The 16,262-nt window shown below is 40.1% G+C and overlaps 1 protein-coding gene across 1 annotated transcript; it reads left to right on the forward strand.

Moving 5' to 3' along the window:
- Nucleotides 1-3,342: 3,342 nt before the first annotated feature.
- LOC105893337 (extensin-2-like) lies at nt 3,343-5,139 on the forward strand. The gene is made up of 4 exons (XM_031558785.2): nt 3,343-3,454; nt 3,660-3,712; nt 3,856-4,995; nt 5,070-5,139. Exons 1-3 carry the CDS (start codon nt 3,345-3,347, stop codon nt 4,977-4,979), a joined length of 1,287 nt encoding a protein of 428 aa, XP_031414645.1. The 5' UTR covers nt 3,343-3,344; the 3' UTR covers nt 4,980-4,995; nt 5,070-5,139.
- The last annotated feature ends 11,123 nt before the right edge of the window (nt 5,140-16,262 follow it).

A 16,262-nucleotide genomic window follows, 5' to 3' on the forward strand; every position in this document is an offset into this window, starting at 1 on the left:
TTGAGACACTTTGACTTGACCTGAGCAAGAGACAGCATTGGAGAGAACTTTCTGCCTGAATTTAATTGATCGAACTGAAGAGCAGCTGAAAATGGAATGTTGTGGATGCTTTATGGATGGCCTGAGGGCTGCATTTGCCAGCATCAGGGACAGGATCCGTAAAAGAGGAGTGAGGCAGAGACGAAAGAACTATCGCATCAGCAAGATGCAGGCCATGGAGAAGATGGACCAGGAGAGGGACAGAGGGTTGAAGGAGACAGTGAGAAGAGCTCGACTTGTGGCCTCAGGGTGGAGGCCGAGGCAGGAAGATGGTGCAGCAATGAGGAGTCAAGTCCATGAGAAAATGGACACCACCCTCCAGGCTTCTCAAGAGAGGCGCAACCCTCAGAAGGTGCAACAACAAAAGACTGCTGAAGTCCTACTGGTGCAGGTCAAGGCATCAGTAGAGACTAGCAATGGCTGTGGAGAAGGAAAGACCCAACCACTGAGTAAGAATGCAAAGAATACAATGAAGAATACAGCAGTGTCATTTATAAATGTTATCATATAGTTTTAACTCATAATCTTTGACTATATTTTCAATTCACTTTTTCTCTAGTCTATGTACCTTCGACAACTTTGGGAAGCGGACAAAGCCAGAGAATGGAAGACATGGTCTTGCAAGAGACACCAATCATCCAGGACAACTTTGGGAAGCGTAAGGAACTACAGTACAATACAAAAGACTACAGTGTGGACATTACTAGAATCATGTAGTGATATAACATAATCACATACTAGAACTCAAAATCATAGTTTGACTGTATTTTCCCCTCATTGTAGGCTACATACCACTGACAGGCAAAAAGGCCAGTAGCCAGAGATGGCAAGACGTGGTCCTGCAAGACACACCACTCATCCAGGACAAGATGGGGAAGCGTAAGTGAACCAGAGCACATTAGTAAGAATAAACAACAATGTATACTTTACTAGTGCCATGTAGTGATATAATCATCACAGGCTTTCCTCCTGATCATACATAAGTTTGCGTCATCTTTTCTGTAGGCTGCATATCTTTGACAGGCAAAAAAGCCTGTAGCCTGAGATGGCAAGACATGGTCCTGGAAGAGACACCAGTCATCCAGGTCTGCATGGGAAACCGTAAGTGATATGGAGGACAATAGTAAGAATAGAACACATAAATGTGCCTGACATTCACTTGATTGAAATTTGTGATAATAATGTATGCTTTAGATTACCAGTTTTAATTATACACCAGAATCTATATGATTAAACTTGTTTTAATTAATATTTAAGTAGATGGGCACAGACCTCCACCGATCTAGGGGCAGGACCCTACCTGTAAATGACACAAATCGAGTGCCTGTGTGTCTTAAACATGTTTTACTTTCATCAGAGAGTCCTGACTGTGATGTTGAGGAGGACGTCCTCACTGAGAAGAGGGAGCAGAAGATGAGCCTGGTGAAACAAGAGGAGCTTCCTGTCCCTCTGGATACCAGTAAGTTTGAAATACAGATGAAATGACAAAGTGATTTGGAGGATGCTGTGTTTTGGCATACGAAAGAAGAGTATTCATCAGATGTACCAGTGGTTTGTGAAAGAAAGGAGACTGTGAATTGAATTTGTTTCATCATGAAAGTGGTAATTTTATACCAGAATCTATAGTGATATTTTTTATTTATAATTGATAGGCACCGACTCCAGCAGCCCCACCCCCTACAGCTACATGGACACGGGTGAGTCAACATTACAAATTACTACAAGGAGAAATAATTACAGGTTGTCTAGATCGTATGGTCTAGATCGTAAGCAGAAACTGTGGCCATCTCTGATCATCACGATGTGTTGGAAGCTTAGGTCATTCCATTGAATTTTGATTAATGGAGGAATCGACTGAGTTGAATTAATGTCTGTACTCGCTTGTATACTATGGCACAGGATATGATGCTGATGATGGCACTGAACATCTGTCTCCATACGTCACACTGGATGACTGCAGAGAGGCAACAGGAAGCTACTACTTCATCTTCATTAATACTACTATTATTATCAGCATTCTTTGTTCAGCATTTATTTTTACCATATTATGAATAAAATACATTTTTATTACATACAAACATTGCTGCATTCTTTTTTCTCTGGGTAGCCAAGGAAATCTATTCAAAGTCTCAATTTCCTGTGTGTCCTACTTGTACCCAGGTCAGTTTGGTGATCCAGGCCTGACATTGTAATGGGAACCTTAATAGTCTATTGAGTACATTTAATTTTCTCTAGTAAAAAAGTTGCAGAAATGTATAGAATGTTTCCTGTTTGCAGACGGCAATGAAGTCCTGGATTTCTAAAGTACAGCTGCTTTGTGTTCCAATGACCACTGATCTGGGGTCAAAGTGTGGTGAGGCTGAAGATTCTGAAGGTGGCTGTACCTTGCATAGAGTTTGTGTAGAGGCAACTGGGGAATTCCATAATGAAGGGACGGTCCTTGTACTCAAGATCCCAAACACTTTGGTGGAATTTTAAAAGCGATTTTAACCTGTCATAACTATCATACAGTCAACTAATCAAGAGTAGAGAAGCCACTTTAACCTTTATTCATAAATTCACAAGTACAAGACATTCGCCAAGGCATTTTGGTCTCATTCATGTTTTTATGTGAAACAATGCAGTATTGACATGCATTCCTTAGGTTGCATGGAACACTGCACCAGGGAAAAGACAAATCCACACTTTTACATGTCTGTGTTACAGTTTTGAATCATTTATGTGACGATTCCTAAGTATTGCACCAAGAAATTACCCCCAGTTGATTTGATCAATTTGGATTACCTGGGCCCCGTTGTTCAGAAGTAATCTGATTGGATTTCAGATTGGATACAATCTTAAAAATGGTTTGTTCAAAAGGGAAAAAAAGGATTCTGAAACCAGATTAGATCACGTAATCCGGTTTTGTTTTAGATCTAGATCAAGACTTTGATATTTGCAGTTCAAAAGGTTTCAGGACGATTAGGATAAAAAATAAAAAATGAGGATATTCGGGGATTAAGGGTGGATTCAGGATTTCATGAACAAAATGTAATAAAACTTTAAAATTGGTCAAATAATTAAACATTTATATCATGTAATATATATACATTTATTCACATTTTGCACTTAATGTATTTAAACCATTACAGTGATAAAGTAAATGAAGTAGACACTAGGCTACTTATTAAGCCTTTCACCCATTTCCAAACTGCATATTAACAATCACATGATCGGAGGTGGTGTTGAGAAATGTTCATAATTGGCTAGTTTTTTTTCACCTGACCTTAATTAATCAATAAAGTCTTTGATTGGCTGATGTCTACATGTTTCCCTCTATAAATTCTCCACCGCAACTAGGAGCAGGAATTCTGGTAGTTCTTTTATGTTTTGGGACTGAGGTGATTGGAGTCATGGCTGTTGCCTTGATATTGAGGTAGTTTTAACCTTTTTTTTAAGAAGCACTTTAAATTGTTTTACCTGGTCTTAATGTGATCTATTGGCATAGTTGTGGAGGTTTTTGCAGTTGATAATGCTGATTTTAAGCAGTTCCTAGGTGTGACTGGCTTTACAAAGCTAATGATTCAGCTCTCTTGCTTGTTAATCTCTATCTTGAATCTAAACTCGTTTACAACTTTCAGGGCTTTTCTTCTGTCTGCCATGCTGTGTCGTGTCTATAGCTTTCCAGCTAAAGGTAAGCCTTTAACAATTATTGTCTGTCTGTCGCAGATATCCCATTGTAATTTCCTTCTGTCTTATGTTGACCTGTTGCAAATTGGGAAAATGCCTTTGTAGGTTTTTTTTTAAACACTTAATTTTAACATTCCTTTATTTAAGGATATTATGGCCATCAACCCCTGCCGCAGCTTGGTCAAATGGAGACTGGTTGGCCATCTTCAAGCTCCACTGATGTTCAGCAGTCAGGTCCACCTCCACCTCAGACCCCTGGGCTGTATACACAGTCCGGCCAAGGTGTGTCTCCGATGACCTTCTCTGCTGAAGTCAAGGGCTCCATGCCTCAAACTAGTTCTGGATATGAAAAGTTTGAGGCTGCCCCCGTAGCTTTTGGTTCTAATGAACCACTTGAAGGCCGGTTTTATTCCCCTGCATCTGTTAAAGGAGTTCCTCAAGCAAGTCCAATGGAGCCGTTGCCTGTTCCTGTTGACGCTTATCTGTATACATCATCGGTGTCTGAGCCTGAATCTCAGATGCTGTTTGACCCTCAACCGCCCAATCCTGAGATTCTAGTTATAGCCAGTCCAATGGAGCCTTTGCCTGTTCCTGTTGACGCTTATCCGTATACATCGTGGGTGTCTGAGCCTGAATCTCAGATGCTGTTTGTCCCTCAACAGCCCAATCCTGAGATTCTAGTTATAGCAAGTCCACCACCTCCACCTGAGGCTGCCCTTCCTGTGTTTGATCCACATTTCAACTACTGGTGGCAGCCCTCCTACAAAGCTGGGACACTCATTCAGAGGGGTGCTACTTATGAACATGGCAATGAAGAATCTGAGTCCCATGATTCTGGATACCTGCAGCCTCCCCCGCCACTCCGAGCCTTCTCTGAGAACCGTGTCCCAGATTCTAATGAACCACTTGAAAGCCAGTTTTATTCCCCTGCACCTGTTCAAGGAGTAAACGGTGTCCCAGAGCCCAGTAGTTATGTCAGTCCACCCCAGGAGTTATATGATGACCGGTTCTTTGACATGTTCATCACTGGCCAACTTCCACCTGGTACAGTAACTCACTTCAGTTCCACCGACGACCATGGCAGCAATGCTTGGACCGACATTAGCTTTGAGAGGATTCCTCCACCCCCTTACAGGAAGGCTCCAGGTGGCTTGAGCAAAGTGCGCTATGTTTCAAAGATCAACACTAAGGTTCCTCAAGGTTTTTCACCGCCCCCTCGGACACCCTGGAAGTTTACTGCTGAAGCACCCTTAAAGCGAGCCTGGTGGTGACGACCAGAAGTACCAGGTAAGGCACATGATCTTCATGCAGTGTCTCCTGTACAGTTTTAAAAGGTTCTAATGTTTCCCTTTTCTCAATAGGGGCCACCTCATGGATCTCCAGACTTTGCTAATTGAATTCAATTAAAAAGATATTAAATTCCAAGTTCAACTTGTGTCTTTCTTTGAGGGAGGGGGTTGTATTGGTTCCCAAATCTGAACCAAAGTTGTGCTCTTTTGACAGCGAAGAAACCCAAACCCTTGTAATAATGCTTTTGGGCATTTTCCAAAGAAACTGTTTTAATGCCCATTTGCCTTCATCTTTGGGGTGGGGGGTAGTTTAGCTTCAAAAACAAGTCATGGGCTTCCATGGATCTGATGGAGCCCAGTCATTTTCTCTAGGTGTTATTTGGGTCTAGCAAATTTCAAATTGTGGTGGTTTTTCTTTCGACAATTGCGTGCCATTAATTTGTCGTGACTTGGTTAATCCTAAACTAAGGGGTTGTGCTGTAATCGCAAACTGAACATTTAGGTAATCATTTAGCAGACACAGGATGTGTGTATTTATATGAATAGTTTAGAAGCCCTAGTGAGGGGCAACAGCTGGTAACATTTCAAATCTGACATTGTTACTTATTTGCCCTTATTTACTTCAAGCTTCAATTCACACATTGAGTTCCGGTGTTTCTTTCAGTGCATAATTCATTGGAAGAGGATTGATATCAAGTTAAAAAGCCTTGGCTTGGTAGCATGGCTTTAAAGGTAAAAAAGCCAACACATTTCAAACTGATGATGTGTTTTTTAATCACAGCATTTGTCAACTACGGCCAAGCCACCCTTCCCCATCCAGTGGTCAGGTCTTCTGCTGTTGTGTGTACTGGTGATTCATGTAGTATGGTTCCATGGGATGAATACTTTAGAGCAGTAGCATATGTTCTCTAGTAGGGGGTGCAAGTGTGTCCAAGCTTCCATCTCAGTGTCTGTTACGACCAATCCTTCATGAAGGCTCCTGTTGGTGTGTTTTTCTGCCTACTCAGTGGATGGCTTCACCTCGCCCTACAGAGAAATAAAGGGCTTACTCTTCATGATGGTGACTGTAGGATCCATTTGTGTTAGTTTGATTTTCTTTTAATTGAAGGTTGAGCCTATGACCCTGCTGGCAGAACAAATGGGCCTGATGGGTATTATTGGTCAGATGTGGTACGGCAAGGTAATTGTATTTATATAGCACAATTCATACACCGTGGTAATTCAATGTGCTTCACATACATGCACAACAATGTGCTTCACATTAAAAAAAAAAAGCAAAAGGTCAGTGCATGATCATAAAAACAGTAAATTATAGAAAATAAAAGCATGAGAACATTAAGGCATAAAAATAGTAAAATATAGGAAATAAAAGAATAATAACAATCACTAGTCTACTACAGTAAGCAATAATACTTCAAAGGAACTGTTCATGGCCAGTTAGCAGAAGGCATCTGAGAAAAGTTTGGTCTTTAGTCTAGATTTAACAAAGTAGTTGGAGCGTTTTTAATGTCTTCTGGAAGTTGGTTCCAGAGGTGAACCGCATAGTGGCTGAGTGCTGCTTCACCCTGTTTAGTTTGGACAGTGGGTTTGACTAATAGAAATGTATGCTGCGATCTGAGAGATCTGAGTGGTACGTACTGCTGAAACATGTCAGATAGATACTTTGGCCCTATCCCATTAAGTGACTTGAAAACAAGCAGCAGTGCTTTAAAGTCAATCCTGTAACTTACTGGGAGCCAGTGCAGGTATTTCAGTATAGGGGGTTATGTGGTCAGTTCTTTTTGTTTTTTGTAAAGAATTCTGGCTGCTGCATTTTGTATCATTTGAAGCTGTTTAAGGTTTTTTTTGGGAAGGCCTGTGAACAGCCCATTACAGTAATCAACCCTACTGGAGATAAAGGCATGAATTAGTTTTTCCAAGTCATCTTTTGACATAAAACCCCTAAGTTTGGCAATGTTTTTGAGATGGTAGAACGCAGATTTAGTAATTGCTTTCATGTGGCTGTTAAATTTAGATCACTGTCTAAGAGGACACCAAGATTTCTGACAGTATCCTTTGCTTTAAGTCCTTTTTTGTTAAGAAGGGTGGCAATCTTACATCTTTCCTCCTTTTTACCAAAAACTATTACTTCAGTTTTGTCTTTGTTTAGCTGGAGAAAGTTCTGAGATCCAGTGGTTAATTTGCTCAATACAATCACAAAGAGATTCAAGGGGACCATAGTCATTAGGTGTCAAAGCTAAGTAAATTTGGGTGTCATCAGCATAGTTATGATAGGAGATCAAATTATTCTTTAAGATTTGTCCAAGTGGGAGCATATAAAGGTTGAATAGAAGTGGACCCAAAATTGAGCCCTGGGGGACTCCACAGGTCAGGGACGTAGGTGTTGAGGTGCAGTTGCCAACTGCAACAAAAAAGCTCCTGTCTTGTAAGTATGATTTCAACTACTTGATAACAACACCTCAGACGCCAACCCAGTGTTCTAGTCGTGAAGTAATATGTTGTGATCAACAGTGTCAAAGGCTGCACTAAGGTCCAGCAATACTGGGACTGATGCTTTACCTGCATCTGTATTTAGGCGTATGTCATTTATAACTTTAACAAGAGCTGTTTCAGTGCTGTGATTAGCACGAAAACCTGACTGAAAGTCATCAAGGCTTTCAGTGTCAAAAATGTGGTTAGCTGATTAAAGACAATTTTTTCAATAATTTTGCCTATGAATGGTAAATTGGATATGGGCCTGTAGTTGTTTAATGTGGAGGCATCCCAGGTTATTCTTTTTCAGTAGGGGTTTTTACAACAGCTGTTTTCAGGAAGTTAGGAAATGTGCCAGTCTGTAATGATGTATTTATGATTTCAAGCAGATTTGTCGTTATGAGGTGAATGACAGATTTAAAAAAGCTGGTAGGAAGAATATCCAATTCACATGTGGAAGAGTTGAGGTTTTGTACTGTTTTTTCAAGAATTTATAAGTCAATCAAGCTAAATTCAGACATCAAGTTATGTGCTCCTCTTTTTGTCACTGGTGGTTCGAGGTTTTGAGTGATTTGCGTTTGAGATAATATGTTCAGTCTGATTTTATCAATTTTACATTTGAATAAAGATGCAAACTCATTGCACTTATTTGTGGAGACAAGCTCGGGTCCTAATTGTAAAGGGGGATTAGTTAACTTTTCAAATGTTGAAAAAAGAACTCGAGCATTGTTCATATTCTTGCTGATGATGTTAGAGAAGAAAGACTGTCTTGCTTTGCATGTTTCAAAGTTATATTTGCGTAGCATCTCTTTGTGTATTTGATAATGGATGAGAAGTTTGGATTTACGCCATTTTCTTTCAGTCTTCCTACACTCTCTCTTTAGGAGTTTGATCGTTGGATTTTGTTTCCATGGTGCTTTCCGCTTTTCAGTGACTCTTTTGAGTTTAAATGGAGCAATATTATCCATAATGTTAACCATTTTTGAGTTAAAATTATCCATTACATCGTCTACTGAGTCTGATGGTTGACTCAAGGTTTTTGAAAGTGCCTGTTCAAAGAGAACACCAGTGTGATCATTTATGATTCTCTTTCCTACCATCACACAACTGTTCTGAATTTGTGGGGACATAAATACATCAAAGAAGATGCAGAAATGATCAGATAATGCCAAATCCTTGACAACTATAGTGATGTTAAGACCCTTTGTAGGAGTACATTTTGTTAACTTATTCTAAATCATATTAACTTTTGTTGGCCTTCTTGTGTACCCATTATATTTTCATTCATATTTTGTTATACATGTATCTGTTTAATTTTTTTCTGTTTGTTTATTGATTTATTTTGTTTTGCTTTGTTGTATTTAATGCTATTTTCTGTAACAATTCAGTAAATCACCTTGGGCTATAATCAGAAAGGTGCTCTACAAACATAATAGTTAATATCATTTAGATGTTAGAGGTGTTTCTGTTCTTTGTGTATATAGATGCTTAGTTGAGTGTGTTGCTTCTGTTTTTCTATTAGATTTTTTTTGTGATCTTATTGTTTTGTTTCTCTTTTTCTATTTGTTTTGATATTGTATTGTGATATAATTGAACAGCACTTTGGTCAGCGTGAGTTGTTTTTAAATGTGCTTCATACAATTTTTTGACTTGACTTGAGTTATTATTTGAAAAATGGACATGGACATGGCATTCCAAAAGGCCACATCTTGAGTTCTAAATTACATCATGAACATTCTAAATTCTACTTTGCCATTTGCCATCGGCAACCAACCCCAAACAAAGATTAGAATTTCAACTTTGGATGAAATTTAACACATGTGAAAGCCAGTTTCTCCTTGCAAAAAGAATATTTTGGATATTTCTCTATCAAATTCTTCAACTAATATGGAAAAGGTAAGCCAATTTTATAATGGTCACCAATTTTTGTATGTTTTATTCCTTCATGAAATTTTGAAGCATTTTCTAACTTGGTTTAATTCTCTTACAGGGCAGTGTGAACCTTTCTGTCAATGGCCGCTATGGCCTTAGAAGGAACATTGTCCCATCCAAGCGCTTTGAAGATTACTATGTAGAAATAGTGAGCCTCTCTAAAAAGAGGTGTCTTCGAACCAGGAACACTGGTGTGAATGGGCACAGCTCTACTTCACAGGCTCTTCTCCCTCTGCCCATCTCTGATGGTACCTGTGGTAGTGTTGGTTGCTCATTGGTCCTCCGTCTAAAATATCCTGAACTCCAAGGGTCTCTCAAGGGTGGAGATGGTGGCCTCTGTAGGTCTTTCTCAGAGCCTATTTTCCCCTCCACACAAGAGGGATTTGAGGGCACTGATAGAGGGAGCAAGCAAACCCAGCCCTGCCGTTTTGTGTCAAGGGAGGAGCAGACTTGTACTGTACAGGTAGGTTGGTGTCCTTCAATGTCATGAATAGGAATGTATTATGTATGAGTATTTCTGCTGATTTACCATGTTACTTCTCAATGTAGGCTGCAGACAGAGGAGAGGGTGCATTGGTGCCCCAGGATACATTTGGGGTGTTTAAGGCCCCTTTTAAGGAGACACTTGAGATTGCTACCATCTTACTTGACTTTGGACAACATGTCCAACTGAAGAACACAGTACCCCAGGCTGGACCACTGTCCCAGGAGACTCCATTTATTCAAGGAAGGAGCTTAGATGAACTCCAGGGAATCTCCCATTCTGGAGTCAATACCCAGCCACGTACCACCAGTGGTCATGTTGGGGACTGTGATAGCAAAGGTCGGAGAAAGAAACAGGCTAAGCCTCACCATGTGCTGCCCAGCAAAAGGCAGACTCAGGACTTCAAGGTCCTGATTGTCCCACAGGCTGCGCTCTTTTGCTCTCCAGCACTTCCCTGTAGCATCAGTCAGATTTTGGGTTTATCCCCGACATCCAGCCATGGTCCTACCAGGAGAAATGCAGAGCAGAATGATGGAAAGAAGTTTAGTCAAATGAACATAGACATCCCCTTTGAGCGGTCAACAGCTCCTAGGGAGAACGAGGACATGTTCTTTCCTCATCTAAAAGATTCTTCTTACAAAGCTGAGGTACCATGAATATGCTGGATGTCTGAACATGTTAGGAGATCATGTTAATTTATAAACAATTAATAAAATATGTTTTCATGTTTAGGCAGCTGAGAGGAAAAGGAGGGAAACTGCTCTTCAGACTAGCCTCAGGCAGATGGAAGAGCCTCTGGAGGAGAGATACATCAAGAATGCTGCTATTCTTCCAGACCTCCGCCAGCCAACACCAGCACCCATCCCAACCCCACACCCCAGGTCTTATAATGGGCCGCTGCCCCAAGAGGAGCCCCTAAAGATCCATGGCTACAGTGTGGAAGAATACAAAAGAATTTACCATTCTGAAGTAGATCCAATGATGACAACACGATCTGGCCATCCTCGCCCCTACAGTCTTCAGATGGGTCGTGTGATCAAACAGCGTCTGTGGGAGAAGTTCTCTTGTCCTTCTTTCCTGGAGACAGAAGATGCAGATGGCAGGATCTGGATCACAGAGAGCCCATGCCTGAGAAGCCTAAGAGGAAGAGGGCCAGACGCTGAATTAATAAATTATCAGCATTGCCTAATTGGACATTTCCTCTGTTAATGATATATATTTTTAATGGATAAGATTATATATTATAAGATAATGATTCAATAAAATGATAACATTAATAAGAGAATATTTTTCATTGATTTATATTGAGATTATTTAAGATTATATTTGATAAGATAAGGATATCATTTTTTTTTTAAACAATGTTTAATAAGGTTCCAAGGAAGAGGGTCATACAGTGAATTCAGCATTGTCCTCGAAACAACCATTAGGCTATATCTATAAATATTATACAGCCACATTTAGATTCATTTTTCTAACCATCAAAAACTTGCATATTCTTCAAGCTGGGATAACATTACAGAGGAACATGTACCACACACACATATGCCTAGAATACCTTTTCTTATTTCCTTACTGGTCAATCAAACTACCACACCAACAAGAGAAGATATCAGACCCACAAGAGTAAACAATGTGTGTTGTTGCAAGGACCTTACTGATCACCTTTCTGAGACCAAACCACTGTATCAACATGCAAATACCTCTGCCAACTAAAGGGAACAAATGAAAATGCCCCTAAAAAATCAATAGGTTGTATAAGTTGATAGATTTTAAGTAAATGGGGAGTTTGGATCTGGTTTGTGATATTGTAAGAGCTCCTGTGCTATACAGAGCACAAATTTGAACACATGCGACAGAGCTAACAGTAGAGGGCAGTCTTTCTATAGAGGGGACATTGTGCTTCACAGCTTCTGAGGAAGGGAAGCTAGAAGTCCATGCACAGGACTAATGACAAACTTTGTCAATTTGTAACCGACTCAACAAGAAAGGAAATCAAATAATGAAAACATAAGGTTTGATCAAAGTAGCAGCAACATATTTTGTAAACTAATTTCTTAGCTAAATATGAGATTCTGTTTTTTCATCAATTTCTTCCAATGTTTTTGTTTGAGAAATGTGATTTCATACTTTAGTAAATGATCACACCTTTATAATGATGGTAATTTATACCAAAGATTTGTTGGAGACTCAGTCTGAGATATGGTCAAGAAACAGGTTTTAATCTGTTACAGTGATGCGCATTAAGGGAGAGAGACAGGGGTTTTACTCAAAAAGCTTCACCTACAAAATCTTCCATTGTAACATTTCAGTTCTTATGCCCTCTGGGTATAAGGGGTGTCACCCCATAGTCCCATCACTTCATGAATATGTATCAGATTATTATCTTGGAGATAGGAAGGCTCGTAACCATTTGCTACACGGGGACAATGGGTTAAGAGATCCGGCTGTGAGCAACTGAAACCACTTTCACACCTCCCTCAGGTAATTTTCTCTAACAGAATATACAACCAGACATAACATTTGAGCCTAAATCCAAATAAAAGCAACAGTTACAAATGAATATAAGATGCATTGGATTATTGAATATTGTACATCATTATTAACTCTGAACCTTAAATTCTGATTCTTCCAACTCCTTCAATAATCAGAAAGGTTAGTGAGCGCTCGCTGTGCCAAACATCTGATATCTCACCACATCTGAAATGATGTTGGATGTGACACGGTTCTTCACTGGGTTCTCTGGGGCTGTGGGAACTCTGTTCCTTCTTATCTCCTTTAGTATATACTACTGGCTGCTAGGTACAGAGTCATGTGACTCAGAGGTGACTACACTGGTAAGAGAGACAGGGTTGCTACATTAAGTAGGTTTATGGGCCGAAGTCATGTGCTCCAGGAGGAACACTGCTTTTAAATCTATTCAGCATTCTGTTAACTTATTTCAGATTATGGCCTAAAGCGTTAGATGATTAACAAGGTTTGTCTGAGGTTTGTTGATGACATATTGTCACATAATGAGATTTCTCAAACCACTAATGATGATGATGGAGCTTGTTTTGCGTCTTCCCCTTTCTTTCTCTCCTCATTGTGTTCGCTCCTCTTCTACCTCTGACCAGCCAGTCTCATCATACTGTAGTAGTTTTGCATTGCAGCAGAATTTAAAATGAGATCCCCAAGAAAAACTGAGACTGGGCCAGATTCAGCACAAAAATCCACAAAACAATCTAAAGACAGTATAGTGTGGCCATTAGGTTAATCTGATATTTGTGCTGATATCTCTCATAAGGCTACTATTAATACACTGACCAACTCAGTCTCACCAAGTTTCCACTGTGTTGAGTGAAAAGCTGGTTTAAATGTTAACTGATAGAATCACATAATAAAATGAAATAGCTTTTAGTGAATAGACTTTTGTCCAACTTTGACACTGTTTTCTTCAAATTTGTATTCTTCTGTGAGTTGTCACGATAGTAATGATAGTAAAACTGATATTTTTTTTTTTTAACCTTACTCAAGTATGAAATGCTTGTCAGTTGTCACTTGTCAGTCAATGCTCATCAGATATAGTTCAGGTTGTTCTATTAAAGGGAGACTTACCAAAAACCTAGGTATATGCAGGAATGGCGGTGTTCTACCATGAGGGTCTGTTTTCAAGGTGTTTTCGATCTTTAAGGGGAGAGTTGAGGAAGAAAACAGGTTTGTAACAGTTAAAAATTAATATTCATTTCATGCTGTATGAATATACCTGGATCTCCTGTATATGACGATGTACATATGATAGTAAGTGTACATGGTTGAAGAGTTATGTGTTTCTTTTTTTCAATGAGTAGTGGATACGTTCCTTTGATTCCTGTGAATTGTACGAGAAACTGCTGTTTGAAATGAGTCTAAACTCTTGGGTCCTTGTCTGCCTATATACCATAATGTCAGTGGGTTCAGACTAGCCTTATTGGTTGTAAAATATCTGTTTAATTCTGGTTGGGTACGAAGTGTGGGATGACGGGGGATTAGGAAAAATACCAGGAAAGAGAGATGGTGACCTGAGGTGAGCGACGGAGAACTAGAGAGGCGACACGTTTCTTGCAAGGACTTCGTGCTCGTTGTATGTGTTTTATCACCCGTAGATAGTGTTTAAAAGGCCAACAAGGCTAAACAATCCAGAATGTGACACTGACAGCAGAGATTGACCAAGTCGACGGACTCATATAGACACACTGCTCAGGGAAGACCTGTTCGCTGGGAACCAGGTAGACGGGTTATCTACAGTGACGCTAGCTAGTAAGCTAACCGCCTACAGTGTTAATGTTAGCTTTGGTTAAAGAAAAAATACATTTTTTATGTCAACTGTACTGTGTATATCTTTTAATTTAATTTTCAATCCAGAGTTTGCTGAATGTGGAAAATACTAACTACCTGTGAAATATCGGTTGATGTTCATACTGTAACTGCTCTTGTGAATTCAGCAGCTGAAGATGGAATCTTGTGGATGCTTCATGGATGGCCTGAGGGCTGCATTTGCCAGCATCAGCAAAAGAGGAGTGAGGCAGAGACACAGGAATAACGGCATCAGCAAGATGCAGGCCATGGAGAAGATGGACCAGGAGAGGGACAGAGGGTTGAAGGAGAGAGTGAGAGACCTGAGGTGGAGGTAGTCAAGGCTGGAGCAAAGACCACCAAGAGAGACTTGAGAAGAGCTCGACTTGTGGCCTCAGGGTGGAAGCCAAGGCAGGAAGATGGTGTGGCGATGAGGAGCAAAGTCCAGGAGAAAATGGACACCAGCTCCCAGGCTTTTCAGGAGAGGTGCAAGCCTCAGAAGGTGCAACAACAAGCCCAGAGAAAAGAATTGGATGTCACCAAGAAAGTGGAAAATGGCTGAGACCTTGAAGACTGCTGAAGTCCTACACGTGCAGGTCGAGGACTCAGTGGAGACTAGCAGCTGTCGTGGAGAAGCAAAGACCAAACCACTGAGTAAGAATGCAAAGAATATCATGAAGAATACAGTAGTGTTATTTATGAATGTTATCAAAAAGTTGTAATCAATAACTGACTTTTCTGTGGGCTGCGTACCTTTGACAGGCAATAGGACTGTAGCCAAAGATAGCAAGACACACCAGTCATCCAGGACAGCATGGGGAATCGTAAGTGAACCAGAGCACATTAGTAAGAATAGACAACAGTGTATACTTTACTAGTGCCATGCAGTGATAAAATCATCACATGCTTTTCACCCAAAACCTATGACTGATCGTACATAAGTCTGCGTCATCTTTTCTGTAGGCTGCGTATCTTTGACAGGTAAGAAAGCCTGTAGCCAGGGAGGGTCAGATATGGTCCTGGAAGATACACCAGTCATCCAGGTCTGCATGGGAAAGCGTAAGTGATCTGGAGGACCATAGTAAGAATAGAATACATAAATGTGCACATTGACTTGATTGAAATGTGTGATAATGATGTATGCTTTAAAATGTATTTATTTAAAAGTATTTATTTAATATGAATTACAACAGGTTTAATCATTACATTCTGGTGTGTAGTTAAAACTGGTCATTTAAACTTTAAATGACCAGTTTTAACTATACACCAGAATGTAATGATTAAACCTGTTGTAATTCATATTAAAGTGGATGGGCACAGACCTCCACCATCCTAGGGGCAGGACGCTACTTGTAAATGACACGAACCGAGTGCCTGTGTCTTAAACATGTTTTACATTCATCAGAGAGTCCTGACTGATGTTGAGGCGGACGTCCTCACTGAGAAGAGGGAGCAGGAGATCCCTCTGGATACAGGTATACAGATATCCCTCTTCCTATCCCTATATATCCTAGACAGTTTCAGTGCAAATAAACTCCTTTCTCAAAGAAAACAATATCCTGGAGAAATTTCAATCAGGCTTTAGAACATGCCACAGCACTGAAACTGCTCTTACTAAAGTAATCAGCGACCTCAGACTAAATTTGGATGCAAATAAGGTCTCAATCCTGGTCCTCTTAGACCTAAGTGCAGCATTTGATACTATTGATCATGACATCCTAATTCATCGTCTTGAAAAGTTAGTTGGGCTTTCTGACTCTGTATTAAACTGGTTCAGAACATACATCAAAGGGAGAAAGTTTTATGTCAGGCTTGGAGATCATGTGTCTAAGAAACATGACATCTGCTTTGGGGTTGCACAAGGGAGCTGCCTTGGTCCATTATTATTCTCACTGTACATGCTGCCACTTGGGGACATCATTAGAGAACACAATGTATGTTTCCATAGTTATGCTGATGACACGCAACTGTACATCTCTGCTGAGCCAAATGATGCTGCAGCAATAAACTCCATTACTACCTGTCTTTTGGCGATAAATAAGTGGATGAGCAATCATTTCTTA

The sequence above is a fragment of the Clupea harengus genome, chromosome 21, assembly GCF_900700415.2.
Source record: "Clupea harengus chromosome 21, Ch_v2.0.2, whole genome shotgun sequence".
NCBI classification, from domain to species: Eukaryota; Metazoa; Chordata; class Actinopteri; order Clupeiformes; family Clupeidae; genus Clupea; species Clupea harengus.

Coding starts and splice junctions, on each gene's coding strand:
- LOC105893337 (XM_031558785.2), top strand. CDS start 3,345: ATGTTTCCCTCTATAAATTCTCCACCGCAACTAGGAGCAGGAATTCTG. Junction 3,455..3,659: donor GCTGTTGCCTTGATATTGAG/GTAGTTTTAACC, acceptor TACAACTTTCAG/GGCTTTTCTTCTGTCTGCCA. Junction 3,713..3,855: donor CTATAGCTTTCCAGCTAAAG/GTAAGCCTTTAA, acceptor CCTTTATTTAAG/GATATTATGGCCATCAACCC.